The sequence below is a fragment of the Barbus barbus genome, assembly GCF_936440315.1.
Source record: "Barbus barbus genome assembly, chromosome: 45".
Taxonomy (NCBI): Eukaryota; Metazoa; Chordata; class Actinopteri; order Cypriniformes; family Cyprinidae; genus Barbus; species Barbus barbus.
The window spans coordinates 2,427,661-2,454,805 of record NC_136723.1 but is presented as its reverse complement, the minus strand read 5'-3'; the positions used below and the strand labels follow the sequence as shown (position 1 = coordinate 2,454,805).

Genomic DNA, 27,145 nt, shown 5'->3' with positions numbered 1-27,145 from the left:
GCTGAAGCAGTGACAAGGCGCGTGTCGCCTCAAATCCCGAGCCGAGCGATCGAACACCTTGCGCAGCTCCTCCGAGAACGCCTCCAACGACTGACAGCAGGCATGCTCGCCATCCCACATGGCTGTGCCCCACTCCCTCGCTTGACCCACCAAGAGCGTAATGACATACGCTACCCTGGAAAGCTCCGTGGGAAAACAGGATGGCTGGAGAGCAAAGATGAGTGAGCATTGGGACAAAAATGACCGGCATGAATTGGGCTCACCCGAGTACGGAGCGGGCGGATTAAGCCGCGGTTCCGCGTGACGAGGAACTGCTCCCTCGGGGCCAGGAGCGGGTGCAGCAGCCCGAGCAGCCGAAGAGCTGACCTGTAGCTGGTCCAGCCGTTTCACCAGCTGGCTAAGTTGGAGCGAAACCTCCGCATAGGTGTGACGAGAAGCCTCCAGCTCTTCCTGCTGCCAACCCAGTAGAATGCCCTGCTGCGAGAGGGCTCGGCGCAACTCCGTTTCCTCTGCTGAATCCATAACGTGGTGAGTAGATTCTGTCAAGGCGAGAGTGAAGAAGGACTCAGATGCAGAGTGAGCAGGAGAAAACTTTTATTTTCGCCACCAAAACACAAATTAACATAAACAATATATAACGGCAGCTAAAGGAAGCGGAGATTCCAGAGCTGGCCGGCAGCATCTGCGGACCACACAAGCTGCTGGATCTCCGTGCTACGAGTCCTGTAGCACAAGGGAACAGAGAGTCAGAAATTGAGAAGTGAGATTCTCATACACACAACACGAGTACGGACAAAACAATCTACTCACAATGAGGAACGGAAAAACAGGGACATATATGGGAGTGGGGGAATGAGCGACAGGTGGGGGAGAGTCAGCTCGTGATCCCTGCCCTCCCGCTGCACGATCAGCACTGATTGCCCAGACCACAAGCTGCCGAACATGACAGGACAACACAGACAGCACGAGGAGCCGAGAAGGCACCCTGAACCGTGACAGAACCGAAAGACCCATACTGAAAACCTTTGGTATGAAAACGTGTAGCGTTACACCCCTTTGATATACTGACGTATTTTTGCACATAATGGTCATAATTGTGAAAGAGAAGTCCATTCTGGCTCGGAACAACTATTTATGCAGTGGAAATGCACAGAATGGTCCGAGAACGGACACAAACCGGGAACTTTTCTCTGCTCACGCTTCAAATGTGTGCGCAAGTTATTTCCCCTCCTGTGCTTAAATTGTTTAAAATCACATGCAAATGCTGGAATCGTTGAGCGAAATGTCTTATCGAATACACGGTTCTTGGAAATTTGGAACCAGTTCTCGATACCCAAACCTACTAGTGAGTCAAGGATATTATCGAAAGAAATGATTCAGATATGTGCCATTAGTAACTACAGTACAGTGAAGAAGAAGAAAGTTCTGTACCCCCCACAGTTTCCTCAGTGAAATATGAGGTGCATTCTGGGTTCTCTAAGAATAGCTCCTCTCATTGGTCTCCATGGAGTTTGATCATGTGTCTTGGAACTTAGAGGACGGCGATTTTTGAGTTTGACACGCTCAGTAGAACTCATGTGCCATGGAGACATAGAGATTTCATGCCCACGCCGCAGCACTTCTCTAGACGCTTTCATTTCAAACATTTAGTTTCATGTCATGTGGATGAATACAGATGAAAGTTGCACAGCCGTGGATCTTTTCAGAAATGTATGCCAGACGCCCACACACAATACATGGCTACATTTGTGGAGGGAAGCGTTATGCATATCACACAGGTTATATAGAGACAGAGCAGGTGCAGATGGGTAAATCTCATCAAAACCTGTCCTGGCTTGACAAGATTTGAAAGATGAAAGAAGAAAGGTATATTTTACATAAAGAAATCAAAAGTTACTTTGTGGAACCAATAAAGACTTCATTAATGCTATGTTTGTTAGCTGACAAAATAAATATATAGCAAATTAGATGCATTAAAATTTTCAGGAAAACGGTCCAGATTTTTGTCCACTTGCATGCTCTTTAGAATAGGAATGTCCAATGACAAACATGCTTAACAGCTTGTGCCATAACTGAAGCCTGTTGTCTTTAGTATGTCCCACCCAAACGTTTCAACAGGACATACACTACCCTTCAAACATTTGGTACAATTTTTTTATTAATTAAAAAACAATACTTTTTTACATCAGCAATGAGGCGTTGAATTGATCAAATGTGACAGTAAAGACTATAGAAAGTTTCTATTTCAATAAGTTATGTTCTTTTGAATTGTCCATTCATGAAAGAATCCTGAAAAAAATAGGTTTCCACAAAAACATGAAGCAGCACAACTGTTATCAACATTGATTATCAGAAATGTTTCTTGAGCAGTAAATCAGCATATTAGAATGATTTCTGAAGGATCATGTGAACCATACACTGAAAGTGAAAGTGAAGTGACATACGGCCAAGCATGGTGACCCATACTCAGAATTCATACTCTGCAATTAACCCATTCAAAGTGCACAGAACACACACACACACACACACACGTGAACACACACCCGGAGCAGTGGGCAGCCATTTATGCTGCAGCGCCCGGGGAGCAGTTGTGGGTTCGGTGCCTTGCTCAAGGGTATTGACCTCCAGTCGTGGTATTGAGGGTGGAGGCTGTACATCCACCTACAATCCCTGCTGGCCCGAGACTCGAACTAGACCTTTGGATTACGAGTCCGACTCTCTAACCATTAGGCCACGACTTCCCATGGAGTCTGGAAGTCTGAAGACTGGAGTAATGATGATGAAAATTCATTTACTGTATTTTTGATTAAATAAATTCAGTCTTATTAAGCAGAAGAGACTTCTTTCAGAAACATAAAAAATGGTACAGCACTTATCAAGCCATGTCCTGTGGTCTTTCAGATTTGTTTTTATTGGGACATTTTTTTGTGACGACAATTAACTGCATTTTCCAATAATGCAAACAGAAGTTTTTTTTAAATATTTTTATTTATTTTTTATTTAAAGAGCATTAATTGCATTCATTATAACATTCATGATTTATTCAAAATTTAATAAAAGTAGTCATTTTCTGCATTACAATAATGAGAATGAGATTTTGGGGGCAAGTGGAATAAACACACGTTTGCATCGTATATTATATATGTGTGTATAAAATCTGGTTACTGAGCAAGACCCAAATGGGTTGTTGCTTTTTTTGTAAAATAGCTTTTTATTCTGTCAGTCTTTGCTGACTTTGGGATCTGTGCTGCGGTCCCATGTCAAATCATACAGAAAGAGAAAAATGGCTTGATGTGCTGTGAAAGTGATGGATGACACGAGGCTATAGCATCGCTTCACTGATGAAACTGCAGCGTGAGATCTTGTGGAATCGTGTATTTCGAAGCAGCCTGTGTCTCTCTTTGATATCTCGTGCCAGTCTGAACATTTGTCAGTGCCTACAAACTCGGCTGGTGCTGGCAGGAACAGTAAAGTCAGTGGAACAAACACCGTCTGCTCTTTATTTTAGAATGCAAGCGGTCTTCGTCTATGACATTATAAAAGCAGCAATCTGATGCTGTGAAGGAGAAATCAAGGTTCAGACAGAGTAATTGTAGAGGATGTATAATAGCAGCAGTCAGTGTATGTGGCAACCGTAGGCGCTTGTGAAATGCTTAAAGTTCCTCTGGAAATCGTGAATTATATTCCAGATCTTACGGCGGGTCACAGTGTTGTTCATATTGTGAGATGTAGCAATTGTATGACTCTGTGACATTTTCTCTGTAAGATCTGTTATACCAACGTTATGAAAATGAAATATTTTCTTCCTCACGTATTTTGGTAATTTGCTTTCTCACAAAAACAAGCACAGAACTACTGTGAGCAAAACAAAGAGAAATGATTGTTGGACAGGTATGCTGTAAGAAAATGCAAACTTGTAAATGTTAGAGTCATTCAGTGTATATTTGTATTTTAATATGAAATGTTTTGTAGTTAAACATGTGCACACACTATATACAGTGCACAGCATAAATGAACTCACCCTCTCTGAAAACTTAACAAATTCAGCAATTACTTTTTGCTTAGAAGACATGTTAGGGTTCTTCAGAGACATACTGTAATGTTCCAGCAAGTCTGCTTGATTAATTACCAAAGCGGCATGTCAAAATGATTCAGGAAAATAAGACTTTCTTATCAAAATGATAAAATGTTGTGTTGCAAAAAGAAGTACACCCTCCTCAAGGTTGCTAAGTAGAATTTGACGGTTAAACGTGTTAAATAGCCCATTAAATCATTCTCAGACTTGTCAGGAGACTTATTTCTTAGCACAAAGGAGGACATTTGAGATGCAGTTTGTGATCAAGTGCCAAGAAGGGTTAGAGCAGTATGCTTAAAATTATGGAGGACATACTAAGTACTGGAATATTATACATTTGTTGAATTAAATCGGGGGTGTACTCATCCTTCATTTAAACAAAATTGGCTAATTTATTTATTTGACAGATATTAAGGACATATATTTTTCTGTTTTTATTAATGAAATGTTTAAAATGTAAATTTTGCCATCTTTCCATGTATTAGTATCATTAAAGAAATACATCTTTTGGTATTGTTCAGAGGGGCTTATTCATTTACGCTGCGGACTGTGATAGCTCAGAGCTCAACTATGAAATAGCCCAGAGCAAATGTTCAGGGGATATTTGTCATAGTTAGTGATTACATACTGCAGTTAAATAATCTCATGCTATTATAATAGATCAGTTCCAGATTGTAACAGATATTCTTAATCCTGTACATTTAGTTAAAGGTGTCACCTCCTCCAGCAGAACTTAATCAAGTGCGTCAGTCTGTGAATTATTACTTCAGCTTGACATTATACGATGTCAGACATCATTTATAAACAGTCTTTAGCTTTGCATCAATCAATATACAAAATATAAAGAGAAAACAATCAAATAATATGAAGTATTTTTCATTTGCAAAGTTAATGTATTTGTTTATTCAAAAATAGACATTATATGCAGACTACACGTCCAAAGTTTAAGTTTTAAAAAAAAGTCTCATATTCTCTTCAAGCCTGCATTTATTTGACCAAAAATAGAGTAAAAAGTTTTATTGTGAAATATTAACATTTTCTATTTAAATATATTCATTATTTTAACCAACCAGTATTTAAATCTCTTAATTTCTTCTGAACGTGTCATGTGTCACTGCTTCACTGATATATGTGCTAGACGACCTTAAATACAATATAAATAGATCTAATAGGGTCTAGTTACTGGAGAGTCAATTGTATCATCTTTTTATATTGTCATATCACCCAGCAATAAAACTTGCTCTGTGGTAAAGCACCAAGGCATTTCTGTAAAAGTGCTTTGTAAGAATGCATGGTTACACTTTATTTTAAGGTGTCCTTGTTACAGTGTAATTATACATTTAAGTCCTGAGTAATATTATTTAACTACATATATTTACTGTATGGTTAGGGTTAGGATTAGGGTTATTTGCATGCAGTTATGCATAATTTATTGTTATTACAATAGTAAGTACATGTAATGTGTAACAAGGACACCTTAAAATAAAGTGTTACCGAATGCATATTTTAAAAAAAAAACATTCTACACATTTCAAATGTAATTTAAAACGTGTTTTTTTTAGCATTCTTTGATAAATAGAAAGTTCAAAATAACAGCATTTATTTGAAAAGAAATCAATAAATAACATGTCTTTTGTGTTTTTAAAAAATATATATTTAACAGATCAATACTGAATACAATTATTAATTTCTTTAAAAAATGTTAAGTTAGTGTGATCTACTGTGTTTTACATGGAATTTCTAGGAACAATTACATTTCATAGTGATAAATACTGTGAGATAAGGTTTTGGCCTCCAGCCTTATGTTCCTTATGTTTAATGGCAGTTTGTAAATTTGATGAGAAAGCAGGACTGTGCATGCTGGGATGTCAGCATGAATTGATTAGAGATCCCCTCCTCTGCTGCTGTCAGTGGTGTCAGGTCGTGTCGGGCACGCAGGGTTAAATCCTGTCCCATTAACAGCCCAATAAATGTTTCTCATGCCCCACAGAATATTGGGAAGAAGATGACGTGCCAGGAATTCATCAATAACCTGGACGGACTCAATGGAGGACAAGATTTCCCCCGGGAGCTGCTGAAGGTACAAATCTCTTAGCATTCCTCTTTAAGAGGGATACATGACATTATAAACCAGCTTGATGGATGCAAAAATATTCAGAGTAGAATTAATCTGCTCCAGGTCCTTTGAGCCTGGCGATTTTCTGTAGCACACAATGCTGTCTACTTTCCCTTGTTTTCATAAGATCATCTGATCTTTACTAATCAGTCCCCGTCAACCTGATGTTTGTGCACTTGATACAAGCTCAGGACAAAAGCGCTCTTGTCTCGGATTCATTAGTAATAGATGCTGTTATTGGAGACAGATATGGACATTCGGAGGCCTGAATGAGTGCAAGATTCCCTTCAAACTGCTGCTCCACCGTGCCCATAGTTAAAAGAGAAGACTGAAATAAACATATAAAAACATCTTGTGGCAATACTAAGAATGCAATGATGCATGATATCAACTTGTGTAGCAAAAAGACAGGACAGAAGCATGAGAGAAATGATTTTTTTCACAGTCAAGTTTTCTTACTGTCATTTACTTCTTATGTGGGATAATTGTTTATGCTATTATTCAGTTCTTGAGTTGTTTGTGTCGTAAGTGATGCTCGCAAAGATTTAAACGTATGCTTTTGCTGGTGCTAGTCTGAAGTGTACAGTGCATTTGAGATATACTGTGTTTTTCAGTTGAGATTCAAGCCCATGACCTTGCTGTTGCTGTATTGTTTGAGTTACAGGAACAACAAAAGATGCAGTAGATCAACAAAAATCAATGCTAAACTGTTGATAACCATATTAAATATTTACAAGGTTCTTGAGCCAAAAAAAATTAAAGCTCTTACTTGAATTGTAATCTATATATACTGTATAATTTTTTCAAGTGGGCTTATAAATTGGCTTATAATTTATTATAAAATGCATAGTTGGGTTTATTTGGAACACAGATTGGTAGCATCAGTTCATGGCAAAACATGACAAGGAAACTTGGATTGATTGTGATTTTTAGGGTAATTTCTCCTTTTCGTGAGATTGTTTGATTTGGCTTCTGCAGTGCTGGGTAGATTACTTACAAATTGTACTCCGTTACTGATTACAGATTACATTATGAGAACTGTAGTTAGTCATGTGTTCTAGGTTACTCATTTTAGGAAATGTAATCTGACTACTTTTTAGATTTCTTTTAGATTACCTTTTTTTATCTAACTTGTTTAAACTTACCATTAAACATACCATACTGATTAAAAAAAAAGCGAAAGAAAGAAAATGTATTCCTTTTTTTAATATCAGAATCATAGAATGCATTAAACAGTGCATTACACCCGGGTTTCCCATAGTGGGGTTAATGAACTGCAGTGTGTTTGTGAGTTTATAAAAAGCTATCATTTAATTAAATCATAAAAAATGTAAACTACAAAATCATTTAAACACTTGAACGGTAAAAATAGAAATATTTCATTTGTTTAGCTGTAGGTCAATGTGACCATTAATGACTTCAGAGAATTATAAACATGCAAATGTGTTGTTAAATTAATGAAAAATGCTGGGTTAAATACAACCCAGTGCTGGGTAAAATATGGACAAACCCAGTGATTGTTTTCAACCAACAGTGGGGTTAAATGTCTAACCCATCCTTCTGGGCAGTAACCCAACTGCTGGGTCAAAACAACCCGATCGCTGGGTTTGTCCATATTTTACCCAGCACTGGGTTGTATTTAACCCACCATTTTTTAGTGTACTTTTCAGAAATACAATTCCAGAGATATTTCGGTTTATTTTAAGGCTCACTATTAACTAGCTGCTTATTATAGCATGCATATTGGCTGTTTATTAGTATTTATAAAGCACATACTAATGTCTTATTCTGCATGACCATATTTTAGATCCCTTAATCCGCCCCCATACCTAAACTTTAGAACTGAATTAAATTAGAAAGAATAAGTGTCTGTTCCCCCGATAAAAATACTAGCATTTGTTTCTTAGCACTAGATCGTTCACTTTGACACGTTTGGTTTAAACCGCTCGTTTGCTTCTTTGTACAGATATCAGAAGGATCCCAGCATAAGGAACAAGTGGATAGTTGTTTTTTTTATGGCACCCCGGATCGTGTCAGAGGATTGATCGGAGCGTTTTGTTTTGTAAATGAGGCACAGTGTCATGAGAGTTCACAAAGAAACGTGTTTAAAGATGAAGCAGTACTAGATCTGACTGCAGCTGCATCACAAACCAGAAGTAATTGATTTCATAAAGCTTTGTCTGGAAATGACCATTTTATTGTGATTACGTTGTCAAATCATTCACATGCAATAGCGAGGGGCACTGATACTGTTTCCTATGCAGTGATGTTAGCCAATCATAACAGTGGCCGATTACTGACAACCCTTCAAACAGGTTGTTTTAGACAGAGGGTCAGAATGAGGGTTGAAAATAAAAACAATTTGTGCAAAAAACTTTATTAACATTATAAGTAAACCTCAAGGAACTAGGGATGTGCAACAGCGACGGAGTACTCGACCGTGACAGCGATTATCGATCATGAAACGACGGTAGTGGAATTTTCTTTTTTTTTTTCTGATTGGTTGAAGCAGCACTTTGGGCGGCACCCTGAGCTCTGATTGTTTAGCTGGCCACAGCATGCAGCCCAAAATATAGACGTGAGAAGAGAGAGAGATGCATGGATTTGAAGTCACGTAGTGATGTCTGGGTTAGCTACATGCATATCTGATGCATCTAATATAGGATTACTGTTTCTTTTTTTTAAATACTGATGTTATAATAATGCAGCAGTGCTTTTTTCGTCATATTTGTTCAACGGCGTAGGCTACTTCAATTTCAATAGTTTTGGTACTTCGTTTATCTTTGAAAACGCACAGGCAATTTCAGGAATCACTTGATATTGTAGATGAAGATATAGCACAAGTCTGCTATAAACAGCATTATAATGAGCACTTTGTAGAATGTGAAATCTATAGTAAACACTGTCCTTGTCCGTGTTTCACACACTGTTATGAAAGCGCATCATGGTGGGAGCGTCCATTACGGGCCATGCCCCACCCACCACCAGTGTTGGGGAAAGTTACTTTTAAAAGTAATGCATTACAATATTGCGTTACTCCCTAAAAAAGTAACTAATTACGTTACTTAGCTACTTTTTATGGAAAGTAATGCGTTACGTTACTTTTGCGTTACTTTTGCGTTACTTTTAAATATGAGCAGGGCTTGATTGTTTTTAATACAAGAAATTACATTAATACAAATGTAAAAGCCTTGTATCCTGTGAAGGAAAAGTAAATTCACGTCTGTAAAGTAAAACTCAGGATAAGAAGGTTTAACACTCTTCGGCAATAAAAACACAATGAAGCACAATTGTTAGTTTATCTAAAGTCATTTTTGCTTATTAGTATGGTTGAACTGGATCATCAAAGGTCAGCAGCAAAGACATTGGTTAATAAAATGGGATTAGATACATTTGTGTTGTTTAACATTTAATTATTGCAGTTTGCGTCATATTCTGAGTTTGCATTTCACTGTTTTAATTCATTTTGATGAATACTAAATCTGTTTTTTGCAAGTGGGATGAATTCATGCACATTCACATTTAGATCTATAGTAACAGCATGCTCACACAGCGCACTGTCAATCAATAAATGGGGAAAAAGTAACGGAGTGTCTATTTACACTAAGTGCAAATAGCCCATCTTGTTGGCAAAGGCTATTTACACTAACTCTGCCCACGAACGTGTGATTGGGTTTCAGTGGCGTAGATGGTAAGGCGCATGCTTTTTGACGCGATCGACCCGAGTTCGAGCCCACCTTTTACCAAACATTTTTTTCTCCCTTTTCAAATCTCATATCGCATCAGAAAGGCATTTATTTTCAATAAAAATTAAGGAAATAATCAAAAAGTTGAAAATAAAGTATCGGGTAGGGTTAGGGTAGGTGTAGGGAGGGCTTTATTGTCCCAATAAGGTGGCATCCATTTAATACATTTGAATTAAAATTATAATTTACACTCAGTACGTTATTATTGCGTACTGTTTTATAATGTACTACAATACTGAGGTGCAGATAATTGCCACTATTTGCAATAAGTAGTATAAATAGCAGAAAATCTTGCTATTTTAACATAGTGTAAATAGAATCTATAGCTATTTGCACTTAGTGTAAATAGCATATCGTTAAAAAATATTGCTATTTTCACTTGGTGTAAATAGAATCCATCGCTATTTGCACTTAGTGTAAATAGCATCTGTCACTAAAAAAATATGCTATTTACACTTAGTGCAAATAGCCGCTGCCAAAAAGTAACTGGCGTTACTTTTTTGAAAAAGTAACTCAGATATTTTCTTGTAAATTAAAAAGTAATGCGTTACTTTACTAGTTACTTGAAAAAAGTAATATTATTACGTAACTCGCGTTACTTGTAATGCGTTACCCCCAACACTGCCCACCACACACGGCCAGCCCCCTGAGTACTCGTTTTTGAAACCTTTGGATGGTCGAAATGAGAAATTGCCAAAAATGCCCATCCCTACAAGGAACATGTTCAAATAATATTTTAAAATCCATGTCATGATGCCTTTAATGTTTCTTTCTTTAAAATAATACAAGAATATGCCAAACTACTTTAGGTAGGTTATGCAAGGTTTTTCTGCACTGTGATTTAAGGGCAGTTTTATCACCCTGCGAAACATTGTGGCTTGTTAAGAGCGTCTTTTCAGAACAACTGTGGAGACGGACTCAAATAAACTTGAAAGCATCAGTGTCAGTAACTGTGAAAGACTGCGTGTCTCCGTTTGATTGGCAAACACCACGCACATGGAACAGTTTGTCACATATCTCTTGCAGTATTAAACAGTCTCTTTTGAGACATCAAATATCTCATTTCTCAGTCTGCTCTAGTTACACACAGTCATTTGGTGGCTGACCATTATTATTATTGAAATGTTCACAAGTTAATGTTGCTGTGTTTGATTATGGCCTTGTTTGCAGTCGTGACGTATGTGGCTGATCATCTTGACACAACTGATATCCAGAAGTTAGCCGTATATTTGTGTAACACAGTATTAGCTAGTGAAGACTATTTAAAAAAATGCATTTCATTGATAATCTTTAGCCATAGCTTATGGAGGACCAAACCTGCAAAAACAATAAATAAATAAATATGCAAATAAATAAATCCACAAAATAATACATAAATAGATAAATAAATAAATGTGCAAATAAATACATAAATAAATATATAAATCCACATATTCCTGTATAAATAAATATATAAATAATTAAATGTGCGAGAAAATAAATAATTAAATAAATTAAACGAATGTTGGGGGAAATAAGTCCCCCCCCCCCCAATCAAATGTTTATTCATTTTTGAATGTAGTTCCGTATTTATTTTTCCTCAGCTCAACATAAAGTAAAAAAGTAAAGTCGTGACGTATTGTCAAGTATGGTGACCCATACTCGAAATTGGTGCTCTGCGTTTAACCCATCCAAGTGCACACACACAGCAGTGAGTAGTGAACAAATGCACACACACACACACACACACACCGTGAACACACACCCGGAGCAGTGGGCAGCCATGCTGCAGCGCCCGGGGAGCAGTTGGGGGTTCGGTGCCTTGCTCAAGGGCACCTCAGTCGTGGTATTGAGGGTGGAGAGAGCGCTGGACATTCACTCCCCCCACCTACAATCCCTGCCGGCCGGGGACTCGAACCCGCAACCTTTCGATTACGAGTCCGACTCTCTGACCATTAGGCCACGACTTCCCCTTGCTAATGAGAGGGTGTCTATCCAGCATCAGAGAAGGCGGTCTTTATGCCACCATTGGTTGATTGTTATAAAAGTTCTGCGCTCCATTGTTTGCCCGTTAACGTAAAGGCAACTGACAAGCATCGATTCAGCATTGTGTTTTAGAGAGATGGTTGAAGTCATCATGCTAACAGTTGCCAGAGACTTGCGAAGGCTAGCTGACACTGTTGAAATTAGTAGTATGCTATCTGCTGATTATATTCTCTTCAGAGTAGATTCCTCTATACACTCTTTAGGTCAGTTAGCAGCTACATTTGATGTGGCTGTAGATCCTTTTGTCCTTGAAAAGCTGGAACAGGTTACTCTCATTTTAAGACATACGGGTGTCAACAGAAATGTAACTGGACGTCCTTTACTCCCTATTCCAGCAAGTGCAATTGAGTCTTATTTATTATCAGGCTTAAGCAGGGTGCGAACTACGGGGGAACTGACTTGCCATCTCCTCATTAGACGCGCCTTTAGAGAGAAATGCATGTTTATTGATTATGATTAAGATTATAATAAAATAGTTTTTGTTTTCAATTTTTTTTATTTCGTTAAGTGATAATTTAAAGCTTTCTATAGATATATTTATCATGTCTGTGAGGCATGTATTCGCTCAGCTTCGGTTCATTTTTGTGAAGTGCACCAAAGCTACTGTTCAAAAGTTTTTTTTCTTTTTTTTTTTAAGAATTTTTGGCAACACTTTATTTATAGCCTTTATGTATAATGCATTATAATAAATGTAGTTTTAATACATTAATTATGCCTTGTAATGCACCTTATAATGCATTGTTCAGTCTCATGATGAATAACTAACCACAGTTAATACTTTATATCACTTAACAGTTGTGAAGTGACATACTGCCAAGTACGGTGACCCATACTCGGAATTCGTGCTCTGCATTTAACCCATCCAACGTGCACACACACAGCAGTGAACACACACACCCAGCAGTGAACACACACACAGCAGTGAACACACACACAGCAGTGAACAAACACACACAGCAGTGAACACACACACAGCAGTGAACACACACACACAGCAGTGAACACACACACACAGCAGTGAACACACACACACCAGTGAACACACACACACAGCAGTGAACACACACCCAGCAGTGAACACACACACACAGCAGTGAACACACACACACAGCAGTGAACACACACACACAGCAGTGAACACACACACAGCAGTGAACACACACACACAGCAGTGAACACACACACAGCAGTGAACAAACACACACAGCAGTGAACACACACACACAGCAGTGAACACACACACACAGCAGTGAACACACACACACCAGTGAACACACACACACAGCAGTGAACACACACCCAGCAGTGAACACACACACACAGCAGTGAACACACACACACAGCAGTGAACACACACACACAGCAGTGAACACACACACACCAGTGAACACACACACACAGCAGTGAACACACACCCAGCAGTGAACACACACCCAGCAGTGAACACACACACAGCAGTGAACAAACACACACAGCAGTGTTAATTTTGGCAGGCATTTTTGATTTAGTCTTTATCTTGAGAGAAAAATGCTTAATAGTCTTAGTCACATTTTAGTCATTTGAGTCTATCATAGTTTTAGTCTAGTTTTAGTCGACGAAAAGTCATTGCATTTTTGTCAACTTTTAGTCATTACTTTTAGTCAACATTTATTTTGGTAGCTATTTTATATGTAGTATTCAAACAAAAATAATCATCAATACTTCTCTCTTTAGACCAAATCAATTAAGCTTAGTTATGAGAAATTTGAACCAAGGATTGAATTTGGAAAAACTGGAATACATTTTAATTTTTTGGTAGAGATAGAAATTAAACTCATTTTTCAGATACAGCAGGTTTACTTAACAAGTATACATTTATTTAACATCTTTTGTTGGTTAACATTTATGACAGAGAATTAGGAATGCTGTCCATTTAAGACGGAAGGTATGTAATAGCCTACTGACATACATTCAGTTTTCACCCACCTGTTTAAGCTCACTTAAACCATAACGGACTGTATTTCTGTGAGATTCTCTACATGAGAGACATGTGGACTGCTGTGTGTGTATTTGAGCGCTGAGAACTGATCGCGCGCTGTATGAGAACTGAAGAAGTGGAGCGCGCGCGAGAGAGAGCACTTCTATCAGCGAGTTTCCGCCTATCGCACCTTCACTGACTTTAAGTTAATCGACAATGAATTTTGACTCCCGGGAAAAACGGGACGTCTGGTCACCCACTCCCTAACCCTTCGGGTGCTGAGGCCATTGTTTCAGATCGCTAGTTCGCGTTTTGGTAGCCTATCCGTCTTAACTTTTACCTCTTAATAACCCTTTATAATGCATCATACATAAAGGCTTTAAGTAAAGTGTTACCGAATTTTTTTACTTTTATTCAGCAAGGATGCTTTAAATTGGTCACTGACAGTAAAGACATTTTCTAATGTAACAAAAGCTTTCTATGTCAGATTAATGCTGTCCTTTTGAACAATTTGTTCATTAAAGAATCCTGAAAAATGTGTCTTGGTTTCCACAAAAATATGAAGCAATCCAAAAAAGCAAATCAGCATATCAGAATGATTTCTGCAGGATTGTGTGACACTAAATGGGAGTAATTTACATTACATTTACACATATTTTAAAATATATTAAAATAGAAAACTAGAAAAATTACTTGAAACGGTAATAGTATTTCAGAATATTATTGTTCTTACTGTATTTTTGATCAAATAGAGACAGCCTTGGTGAGCAGAAGAGACTGAATGGTAGTGTATATACAAGCTATGCCATTTTTTCAGTTTATTCATTCCTTGGGAATCAATCCCATGACTTTGGTGTTGCTAGAGCCTCGGTTTACTGCTGCAGGAAGGCCTTGTTTGACATGGTGTATTCGCCAGTGTGTTGATTTATGATATTCCCTGTGAAAATGACAGTAGCTGTGAGACCAACAAAACGACATAGGTTTTAGGGCTGTAATCAACCAAAGAAAATCTTGGTCGACTGAAGTCCTGAAACTTTCGACTAAAAATCGACTAAAAATGACGTTGTGGAGAAAAAAAAAACGTACGTTACATTAATTAGATACGCACTGTGCTCAGTACTTGGTAGCCTTGTTGTCTGCCTAAATTAATTATAAATAAACATAAAAAACTAATAGGCTATTTGCAGTATATTAAATCGTTTTTGGCCTAATTATTTTGCACTGAAATGAGTCTGACACACGAGTCTGTCGTCTCTGACAGCGGTGCATCACGTGCACCTGCGCAATATCATAGCCTGTGATTTCTGAAAACAGTACTATGTTGTCAACTAGTGATATCACAAGAACTTTTGAGGAATGTGCAACATGATTTAGAAAATTATTTTTGTCATATGTTATAAGTATAACTGTCAGACACTATCATTTCAGCCGCTCTGCGCAGCTCGCACAGAGCGAGGCTGAAGATAAGAGCTCAGCTTCGCGGCTGAGACACGAATAGACTTAAAGCTGTTACTCTTAATAAACACAAAAGGCGCGCCCACTTTAATAAAAAAAGAATATTTATTAAACAAACAAGAGCAGAAACCAAATAAAGTGCATAACTGAAAAATAAAGCATCTTAGGCTCAAAACTAACACAAACAGTGGGCACAGCGCAATTGCGCAATATTGTGAGAACTGAGAACTGATCGCGCGCTGTATGAGAACTGATCGCGCGCTGTGTGAGAACTGAGAAAGTGGAGCACTTCTATCAGAGTGATTCCGCCTATCGCGCCTTCACTAACTTTAAGTTAATCGAAAACGAATTGTGACTCCTGGGAAAAACGGGATGTCTGGTCACCCTATCCCTATAACCATTCAGTTGCTGAGGCCATCGTTTCAGATCGCTAGTTTGCGTTTTGGTAGCGTACCCGCCCACTGCGGCTGCCATACTGTGACTAGCTAGATATACAAACGCCCCTCATCTGATTGCGATCCAGTGACAGGGACGCACATTTTAAAAGACAAGACAGTCAACTTAGCCTATAGGATGTATTTTGAATGTCCGGTAGTCCTCAAATAACATTTTAGTCCCGTCTCGTCTCGTTAACGAAGACGCGCATACATTTCGTCATAGTTTTTATCATCAGATATTAATTTTATCACGTCAACTTCTCGTCTTAGTCACAGAAAAAAGGTTCGTTAACGAATATTTTTCGTCGTCCTCTTCGTGGAAGGAGACAGCTTCTTGTTTTATTGACACTAGCTTTTTATTAAATAAATAATATTCAGCATCAAACCTTCTAAAGCCTACTTATCTGTCTCTCTTCTCCAGTGGGTTGGGCTAATCCAAAAAAAGTGAAAACAATGGGGGTGTTCTGAAAACAGACTGTTACCTGTGAAACGGGTGCTCTGAAAACACCCCCATTAGCAATTAGTGCTTTCCACCTGATGAAATGAGCGCGGCCAAACTGATGAAATGAGCGCGGCAAAAAAATCGACCAATCAGATTTTTGGTCGAACCAGACCATATCGACCAATTAATCGACTAATCGACTGGGACGTTACAGCCCTAATAGGTTTATTGTGTTTTTAGTATGTGCTGTGAAATGAAGGCACACACAGCGCTGAATGGCATGTACCCAGTATGCTGGTGATGGAAGTGAATGGAGGTTTATTCTGAGCAGCAGTGAATTGACCTGTCTGTGTGTTCTCTGCGCCGCACTGAGACAGGCTCCACTGCTGCCAGCGTTTCATCCTACACATGCATTTCCACACCATTTCAAGGCTGCGCATAGAAACTGCATGCTTTATTTTTATAGATTATATAGACACTCACACAGTCTCCTGTACATTTTTATGAAGCGTTGTGTTATGCATGTGAATGTCTTTGAGTTGCATGTGTTTGGCAACAGTGGGATGCTATGGCTTCATGTCTAATAAATCTAATTCTGATGGTGGCCAAAATATTATTCAGTGTGAATCTTTCTCAATGCATGAATAATTATGCATAATTATCAAGTAGAATGAAAGATCCTGAAGGGCATGCATGCTGCCCATTAACCTGTAGGTCGCACTGAGCTGTGCTGCTTTAATGAGGGTATAAAATAAGGTGATTTTAATGGTCAGCAGGCAAATAAACAGACCCTATAAAGATTTCATTCAATTAGAGTGCATCAACTGTAAAGTGCTTTAATCAATGTATCAGACGCTTTTCAGTTGTGCACATTCACCATGTCGTAACCAGACGCAATGTGTTTTGTTTTAGTCCTTTTTTTAGTTCTCAATGAAGCACAAATACTGCATGAAGCAACAAAGTCATAGTCAATCAGAATGTTTATAATATGAGATTTCACTGTGGGCTGACTTTTTAAATATAAAATGTATTTTTGTCAGTGTTCGGTCGATACATCACCAAATAATGCCATTTGCATTACTGGCATATTTTAATTAAGAATATAGGCCAAGAAGTTTTTCTGCTTGGCTGAGAAGTGTCAGACTTTTATTTTGATATAAATGTGAATGCTAGTATGTCTAATAAATTGTGCTGTCAAAATTAGCACGTTAACGCAGGCGATTAAATTTTTTTAATTTAACATGTTAAAATTATTTAAAAACTTCAACAATTAATCGTGATTAATTTCAGAAAAAATGTGCACTATTATTAGCACTACTAATAAATTATTAGATCTGTTAAAGAAAGTAAATGGTATATGAAATTATAACATGTATTATTAGTAATAGAAAGGCAAATGCTATAGTACCTTCTCATATATATATCGGCATCGACCATAAGAAAATCCCATGTTTTTGTGCATCGGTTAACATAATGGTTTATAAAAGGAGATTGATCACTTGTTGCTCTTGTCGTGCCTCTATTTAGAGCACAGTGTAAATTTGTCTTCACACTCACAGCAATTAAATCATTCTGCTCAGATGTTCTTCTGCAGTGTTCAGTCGCATCAGCTACACTGCCTTCACAGCAGATGCTGTATAACAGATATATTTCAGAATATTGTGCCTGTAGTCCTAAATTATATTTGAAAAAGTCTTTGTTTTCATTTAGAATGTGAAATGTTTTTATCTGTACCAGTTGAGATTAAGAAGCACACAAAATTATACCATTGTTAGACTTTATTGCTGATTTGAAATATATGTTACTGAAACAGTTTTATAAAGAGTTCCTGATTCAGGCACATAATGGGAAATATCTGGCCCGGGGCGTTATGATATGGCTACTGTGTGAACTGACTGTCCTTAAAGGCAGGGTTTCCCAAACTTTTCCATTCCATGACCCACCTAGATAAATCTATTTTACGGCCCACCAATATATTTGAGATCAAAAATATCTTAATTAAAAGTTTAATATGGCAGAAATTAAGTATTTAAAGGGATAGTTCACCCAAAAAATGTAAATTTGATGTTTATCTGCTTACCCCAAGATGTAGGGGACTTTGTTTCTTCAGTAGAACACAAAGATTTTTAACTCAAACTGTTGCAGTCTGTCAGTCAATGAGTCTCAACAATTGAATTTTATAGTACAACAGTAAAATTTCACTACTATTTGAAGTTTTAATTTCTTTGTTTACAGATGTTAAAATATGAAGCATGTCCATAAAAACTCGAAACACGCTCACTCTGTAATGAGTGTTCAGCGCAGGAAATGCATTCATGTTCCTTCCTCTTTTAATAATGACGTTGCTCTGAGACCGTCACTGTTATTACAACTCGTTTGCGCCCGCGCTTCAAAACAAATGTTTTAAATCACGGACTAAATTGCAATTCAAAAATCCCACTAAGAATATTGCAATTTCGTAATTAATGTTGGTTGGCTATATCGTGCAGCCCTAGACTGAACTGTGAGTGTGTGTGTCATTGAAATGCAAATGTAGCTGCAGCCAAGTGACTTTGTGCGACCCACCTTGTCCCACTCTGTGACCCACAGTTTGAAAACCCCTGCTTAAAGGGACACTGTTGATGGTCACCATCGCCACTTCACTGCTCGTTAGAAAGTTATTGCATTGCCAGAGGTCGTTGTTGCTCATGTCACCTCCGACTCTTGTTAAGCTCAATGGCGTTCAGTTGCTTTGTCGCAATAGATCAGTATCAGTATGAACACGCCTGTAATGAGCTGACATGAATGCTGTCAGTACTACCACAGTCTAAAATTTACTCTTGCCAAGCACTAAATATGACAAACAGTTGGCTTTGAGCAAGTGAAATAATACCGAGACTGGCCAAATAACTGTGTAACTTTCTGTGAAAGTGCAACAATGCATTCAGTTGAAAACATGACCCTATTAAGCCTATCCATACATATATATATTACCTTCCTAAAAAGTTTTTTTTTAAATATAAAATTAGGTGCGTTTGTTTCCGGTTAGTTTCTAATTAACTTAGTCTTTAATGTAACCGTTAGAAGTCATTGTGCAAGGTGTGAAGCATTATTGTTATTTTTATTATTAATGTTATTATTTAGCCACAAAGACACACCAAAGCAAATCAGTAAGATTAGCTTCTTCCATTTTGTAAAGGTGCCATGAATGCAGTTGGCTGTAAAGCAGTGGATGCTGGTTGCTTGAGGAGCCACACGCTCTCTCCAGCTCACTGTAGGGAACAGATGGCCCTGATGATGCATCAGCCCATTGGCTCTCTCCTCACATTAAGGCATATTGTCTGGCAAGTGACCATGCCGTCTTAAGCAACCTGATGACAAACCTGCTGAGAATAATATTAATAAAACCTTCATCAGATGTGTTTGAAAATGCTCTGTCTTTTGCACTAGATAACAAAAACAAAATCTGACGATAACTGATAACTTTGATGTGCGGTTGTTTCAGCTGTCATCCCGCTCATATAAAGGGATCGCGTCACAGGAATCAGTAAGGTTCTTATGCTTGTGACTAGGGCTGGGAGATATGGACGAAAAATTCACATTAGTATTACATTTCATATTAGTCGATGTTGCTAATTATCATGATATCAAATCTTTATTTCTTTCAAGTTTAAGGCCAGATTTTTGCTCCAAAGTATAAATTGTAGAAACCAGACGATTAATTTTCCTTAACAAAATAAATATCTTAATAGAAAAATTTATTTAGTAGTTTCTGCATGTGATATTGTTTCAAATCAAGAAACCAGTTTGTGTTGCCTGATAATATTAATAATAATTAATCTCTAATCTCTAAATAATTTTTTTTTGTCTCTTAGAAATGCACATTTGATAGTAGTAGTAGTAGTAGCTTTAATTAGGATGCGGATGCAAATTATTATTCATTATCAAAATCAGTAACATCTTCTGTAAAAAAATTTTTTTTTTTTTTTTTTTTTAAAGGGACACTGTTGATGGGCTAAATGTACATCCTATAGCTTAATCACAAAACAGTACTGTAATTATATTCCATTACTTCTTTAATACATTTAATTCATGACAGTATTTCTACTAACTTTGGTCCGAGTGGATAACCGGTCCGTGTGGCACATTTCAAATGAGTCGTGCAGTTTCATTCTGCTTTTGGCGCATAAACATTATATCGGACATTTATCGAACTCTTCATATCGTTTTATCGAGGAAAATTAAATTGCGATAATTATCGTTATCCATTTAGCGCACAGCCCTACTTGTGACTCATTTTAGTGTAATGCAGCTGAAAAACAAGGCAGTAAAAACTATATTTGACCTTTTTCCTTCACCTGCCACTGAGGCTAGTAAATATATTTATATTTTTGCCATATCTAAAATACCTGTGGAAATGTTACAATTTCAAACAGGAACTTGCAATGTCGTTTTAAATGTCAAGTTATTAAAAACTGCCGATTGCTTCCAGCAACACAAACGGCTTGTATTGTATTGATTTAAATGTAGTTTATTCGCTGTACGTCTGTACTGGGGTGGTGCATTGCTTCTGACACATGAAGAGCTGTTGTGCTCATGAGGCCTTGAACTCTGGATCACGTCCCAGTCCCGTTAAAAATCCAATTAAAAAGGCACAGGACAGAAAATGCACACAATTTACCAGCATGCATGCATGTATTATAAAATTTATTTTAACATCAAGATACAGCCTGTATTCGAACTAGTGTTGTTTTTGGCGGCCTGTTTTAATTTTAGTTTTAGTCTAGTCTTTGTGTGAAGCTGTCATTTTAGTTTATATTAGTTTTAGTCACGTTCATACTCATTTTAGTCTAGTCAAGTTTCAGCCAACTAAAAGTCTGAGCATTTTAGTCTTATTTTAGTCAGAATTATCCATGACTATTTTCGTCTAGTTTTAGTCGACAAAAACTGATGACATTTAGTCTAGTTTTAGTCAATGAAAATTGCATTTTAGTCTCTTTTTAGTAATTGTATTTAACCCAGTCAATATAGTTGAAGTACCTAGCAGCAGTGGCATACCGTGGGGTTTTAGTCAGGGCCTTCAGTAAGCAAGGTGTCAGTCCTCTGTCGTGTGTATCTTGTGTTCCCGCCTCTTGTTTCCATATTTGGGTTGTTTCCTGTCCTTGTCTGATGTGATTATTAGTTAAGGCTTGTCCAGCCGTGTTTGTCGTTATCTATGATTTACCTGTGTATTTATAGTCCTGTCAGTTCAGTTTGCTTTCGTCTGGTCTACTCGTTACCCCCGGTGTTCCTGTCTGTGTCTTGCCCTGCCTTGATGTCATCAGTAAAGACTATTATTTGAAGTTATGTCCTCGTCTACGTGTTCCTGTTTCCTCCCATCGTGTGTGCACTGTGACATAAGGTTAGTTGTGTATATGTTTATAGTGTTTTTTTACTTCATTGTTGTATGTCTGTATATATGTAGCACCGTGGTCCTGCGAGGCACGACATTTCGTTCCACTGTGTGTCCCCACATGTAGCAGAATGACAAAGCTCAACTTCAACTGTAAACATCTTACACATCTCTGTTACAGCTAACGCAGCTATATGCATATAATGCACATATTATGCTGCACACAGGCTCTCAACAAACAATGACGGCTGATCAACTATTTTAATAGTAGGCTAGATTGGGGTGGGTTAAATGCAGAGTAAATTTCCCATACACCTCCATAACAATGTGCATGATACAATACTCATCAAATAATAAAGCACTCACCTGTCACTTGTAAATAAAGTCCATGGGTCTGTCATTCCATGCCACTTTACTCGGATTTAAAAGTAAACACAGCCAACAAAATAACTTGTGCTCAGTGCTAGCTGTTAGCCACTGATAGCACTCATAGTTGCAACCATTGAAATGGCGCAGAAAACCTTTGCTGGCCTTTGTTACCGAATTCACTTTGGGTGTAGGTCTTCCTTTCTCAGTTATTCTCTTTTGTCTGCAAAAGAGCGCCTTGAAAGACTATTTTAGTAGATCGGCAACAAGATCTGGTGTAGGCGCCGATGACTGCAGCTGTCATTTTCTTTTCGTTTACTTTCATGTTCGTACCTTAGAAATCCCTGAATAAAGGAGCGGTCTAACACTGGGGGTAGCACTGGGCACGTAGCTGGACCCAGAGGGCGGGCTGTCATTGAACGTCAAAATTTGACTCTGTCACTAATGCTCGTAACAAATCAAATGTGACATCTTTCAACAAAAGGGTAGCACTATCAGTAGAGCTGGCCTCTGACTTTTTTTATGTAGGATATTCCAGTTCAACCTCAACTAAACTAATCATAGGCAATTTAGTGGACATTACACAAATGAAAATGATACCTAAATAATCAATAAAAACATTTCTCACACAATTTAGTTTTTTATAGGGCCAGCAGAGAAGGCCCTGCTTCCCCTGACGGTCCACCACTGCGCTAGTAGTACAGACGAAACCAAAATTTTCTTTCAGCCAAACCCATTTCAAACAAGGTTATCTTATTATATTATTGTTACCTTATAGACTTAAGAATACATCCATGCCAGACAAGGAAGACGCTCTGATTTGAATTTACAACATTTGTTTTACCAACCAAACATGTTAACATATTTGTTGTCGTCTTCTAAATAATGCCGCGAGTGGGGCTTGAGGAAGTGACGTCGCCTGCGTCTGCGCAGTGCAACCTGATGCAGCCCCAGAAGAGACACAGGAAACAGAAGTACTGCAAAATAATAATAATAATAACAATAACGCAACTAAACGAGACGAAATAATATTATAACATTTCGTTTCGTCTCGTTTTAGTCAGCGAAAATGAAGAGACATTTTAGCATAGTTTTTATTTTGCAAAACACATTGTCTCATTTTTATTTGTCAACAATATTGCATTATATATTTAATTATGACCAGCATTTACGTTGCGTCTCGTTTTCGTCACGTGATAAAGGTTCGTTGACGACGATATTTAGTCACAATTTTCGTTGACGAAAGCAACACTAATTCGAACACAGGCAAAAACAGAAGGCATTCTGCAGAATACTCTGGTGCTTCAGTAAAGTTACTGAGTTAGGACCTTAAAGAGTTAATAGTCACAAAACAATCACAAACACATTGTCCCTCCGTAACATAGCTGTGCCGCATGTGTGTCTATAGTAAGAAGTGTCATGATGCTTACCTACGGTGCTATTGTTGTGAGCATCGCTCCAGAACTGACATCACTACCTGCTGTTCATGATCTGCACAAGCTGTTCGATCGTTACAGTCTTGAGTGATGCAGCACTTCTTTTTGTGACAATGCCCTTCAAACTGTTGGTTGCCTCTGCTGTTTTCTACATAAAAGAAGTAAAATGCCACAATTGATTCGTATTTTCTCACACTCGTGCCTTGTCCTTGAGTAGCACAGCTCTGGGGATGTAAACTGTAGCATAGTTTGGCTACACTCATGTAGAACATTTCAGGTGTACCTTTCTGTCATTGCTATAAAGGCCTTTTACTAGGGGTGGCATGGTACACAGATGTCACGGTTTGTTACGTACCTCGGTTTAGGGGTCACGGTTCAATACGATTTCGGTACAACAGGGGAAAAAAAGGAATCTACTATGCTCAGTTTCTTTTCATTTATTTTGAACAGACTAGTGCAAATTAAAAAAATTTCCACCTAGATGGGAAAATACTAAATATTATTATTATTATTATATATATATAATGAAAACCCGCCTCTGTGTCACCGTTGGAACGTGACTGAAGTACAAAGCCTATCATTTACTTAATAAATAATAGTTTAGCATTCAGATACATTACATCGCAAATATGGAAATATTATGGAATATTTGGATTTGTGTCGAATGAGAGAGGTAGGATACACGAGCACAAAGCCCCATTTTGCAAACAGTTGTGTGCGCAAGCTTTTAAAGTATACTCCTTTGTCAGTCTATGTGAGAGACGTGTCAGAATCAGCACATGGTCACTGTCTAGTGGGCTTTGTTTTCAAGTGCACAACTCTAAGGCTAGAAGGGATACGTATGGCGTAAGGCCTCAACCGAGATGTCCGTACCGCGACGGTTCGGTACGATTACATGTACCGTGCCACCCCTACCTTTTACACTCATAAAAATAAATGTTCTTTACTGGCATCTATATTTCCATAAAAAACCCTAATCATCCATGGAATCTTTCCACTGTGCAAAAGATTCTTAAGATTAGAAAAATGTTTGTTAGATCAGTGGTTCCCAATTTTGTTTTGCAAGGGACCCCTATTTTACCATTCAAATTTTAAATTTCGAAAGAAATAATAATAAAAATGTAATGAAAGTTAAATTAAAAATCAGTTGTTAAGTTTGTAATAAGTGCAACAACAGCAGAAACATTGAAATAATGACATTAACAAAGATGGCCAGATTTTAAATGATAGAATGTCATAAAACGATAACGGTAATTGGAAAACTTCACATTTCAGACTTTAGACCGTTTTTAAGAAAAGGGATATGAATCAAAATTATGATTGTAGGTGTTTTATCTAGGGCTGTAACGTCCCAGTCGATTAGTCGATTAATTGGTCGATACGGTCTGGTTCGACCAAAATTCTGATTGGTCGATTTTTTGCCGCGCTCATTTAATCAGTTTGGCCGCGCTCATTTCATCAGGTGGAAAGCACTAATTGCTAATAGGGGTGTTTTCAGAGCACCCCTGTTTCACAGGTAACAGTCTGTTTTCAGAACACCCCCATTGTTTTCACTTTTTTTGGATTAGCCCAACCCACTGGAGAAGAGAGACAGATAAGTAGGCTTTAAAAGGTTTGATGCTGAATATTATTTATTTAATAATAAGCTAGTGGACTTTGGAACACATATCAATATACATCAGTCCTATTCTAACATGTCAACAAAAAAATCGACAGTGTGGCAGCATTTTGTTAAACTTAATAACGGGAAAAAGGTTGAATGCAAAGTTTGCAAGTAACAGTTTGCCTTCCACAGCTCGACGACAAACATGACGTATCATCTGAAAGCGGTAAGCTAACTTGTCTGCGTTAGGTTGCCCTGTCTGTTTTTGAGTAGGCTACATGAACATATCAGAATTGGCATATTTCAATATTTTAGTGTAATAATCGTTTTATAACTGCAGGCGCACACATCCGTAATGACGGTAGAATCCCCCAGACAAACCCAGACCACGCTGGATTTTAAGCCTCCTTTATCATCCAAACGGAAAAATAATATCACGGAAGGAATTGTTAACTTTATTGCTCAGGATATGAGGCCCATTGCTGTTGTGGAGGGCCAAGGTTTTAAGAACTTGTTAAAAGTTTTGGAACCTGGATATACAGTGCCAGCACGCCACACAATCATGCATGCAGTAACCGCAAAATATGAGGGACTCAAAGAGAAAGTTTCCGAGTTAATACAACACAGCGAGGCACTGAGCTTGACCACAGATATGTGGACATCTCTTAGAATGGAGTCCTATATGACAGTGACTGCCCATTTCATTGATGGAGACTGGAAAGCACAAAGTCTTGTGCTTGAGACAAAACAAATAGAAGAGGCGCACACGGGAATAAACATTGCTGCGCGACTATCTGAAGTTGCTGATACCTTTAGAATTCAAGAACCAAAGAGAGTTTCTGTTGTATGTGACAATGCGGCTAATATGGCACTCTGTGTGGAAACACTAAAGGAATCACATAAATGGCCAGAGATGCAGGGTGTCAGGTGCAGCTCTGCATTAACTCTGCACTCAAACAAGATCCAATTTGTCGTGCCGTGGCTGCATCACGTCATCTGGTGGGACATTTCAAAAAGGGGCACAAAGCAAAAACTGGGCTAAAACAGAAGCAGGAACAGCAAAATGTCCCTCAGCATGAACTAATTCAGGATGTGTCTACACGTTGGAACTCAACATTTTCGATGTTGGAGCGACTGCTGGAGCAACGCTGGCCCATTACCGCAGTGCTGTCTGACCCAAACTTTACTAAGAAGAGCGACAGCAGTACACTGGACCTTACCACAGCACACTGGAATGCGATAGAGGACATTAAAAATGTGCTGAAACCGATGACAACCCTGACTGAGCTGCTGTCTGAAGAGGACAACGCGTCCCTGTCTGCAACAGTACCCATGCTGGCAAACTTGAAGAAACGTCACCTAGCCATCGCGGATGATGATAGCCCCATTGCCAAAAAAATGAAAAGCAAGCTGGTCGAAGAAATTGACAGTAGGTGGGAGTTTAAAAACCGAATGATGATGACTAACAGTGTATACATCACAGCTGCAGTAGTAGACCCTCGTTTTAAGCAGCTGTCTTTTCTGGATGATGCCAAACGAGACGAGGCCTATACAGTAGTTGCACAGCTGGCAGAACGACTGAGCGCACTCAGCACAGGCGAACCTGGAAGTGAGGAGCAACATGTGTCAAAAAAGCAGAAAAACGACAAAGAGAAGGAGATTGCTATGCTGTTGTGCGAAGATGAGGGTGATCTGGTTTCTAGAGAATCAGGTGGGAGAAGCGCAGTGACAGAAGAAATGAAAAACTATCTTCAGGACAGAACCAAAATCGACTCCGGACCATTGGGGTGGTGGAAAAAAAACCAAGACAGATACCCGAACCTGGCCCGAGTTGCAAAGCGACTGCTCTGTATCCCTGCAACATCCACGCCTTCTGAACGCATTTTCTCCAAGGCAGGATTTATTGTCAATAAAGCAAGAAGCTGTCTCCTTCCAAAGAACGTGGATATGCTTGTGTTTCTCGCACACAACACAAAAAAGTGTGGAATGGAGACTGATTGTACTCTCTGTGAGTGAGTAGCCATTTGTTTATTTAATTGTTTTTACATTATTTCGTTTTGGACATTAATCAAATGTTATAATTTTGCACATTTATTTAAAGTATTATTGGATTTGG

The 27,145-nt window shown here is 38.3% G+C and overlaps 1 protein-coding gene across 3 annotated transcripts in view; it reads left to right on the top strand.

Annotated features, from left to right (window-relative positions):
* The window catches only part of LOC306864157 (PH and SEC7 domain-containing protein 3-like), a 152,320-nt gene that overhangs the window by 89,746 nt on the left and 35,429 nt on the right, over positions 1–27,145 (top strand). For all 3 annotated transcript variants that reach the window (XM_079407905.1, XM_079407906.1, XM_079407907.1), the window contains one exon: positions 6,066–6,155. In XM_079407905.1, the coding sequence (XP_079264031.1) occupies positions 6,066–6,155 (90 nt within the window). The remainder of the gene's footprint in view (positions 1–6,065; positions 6,156–27,145) is intronic.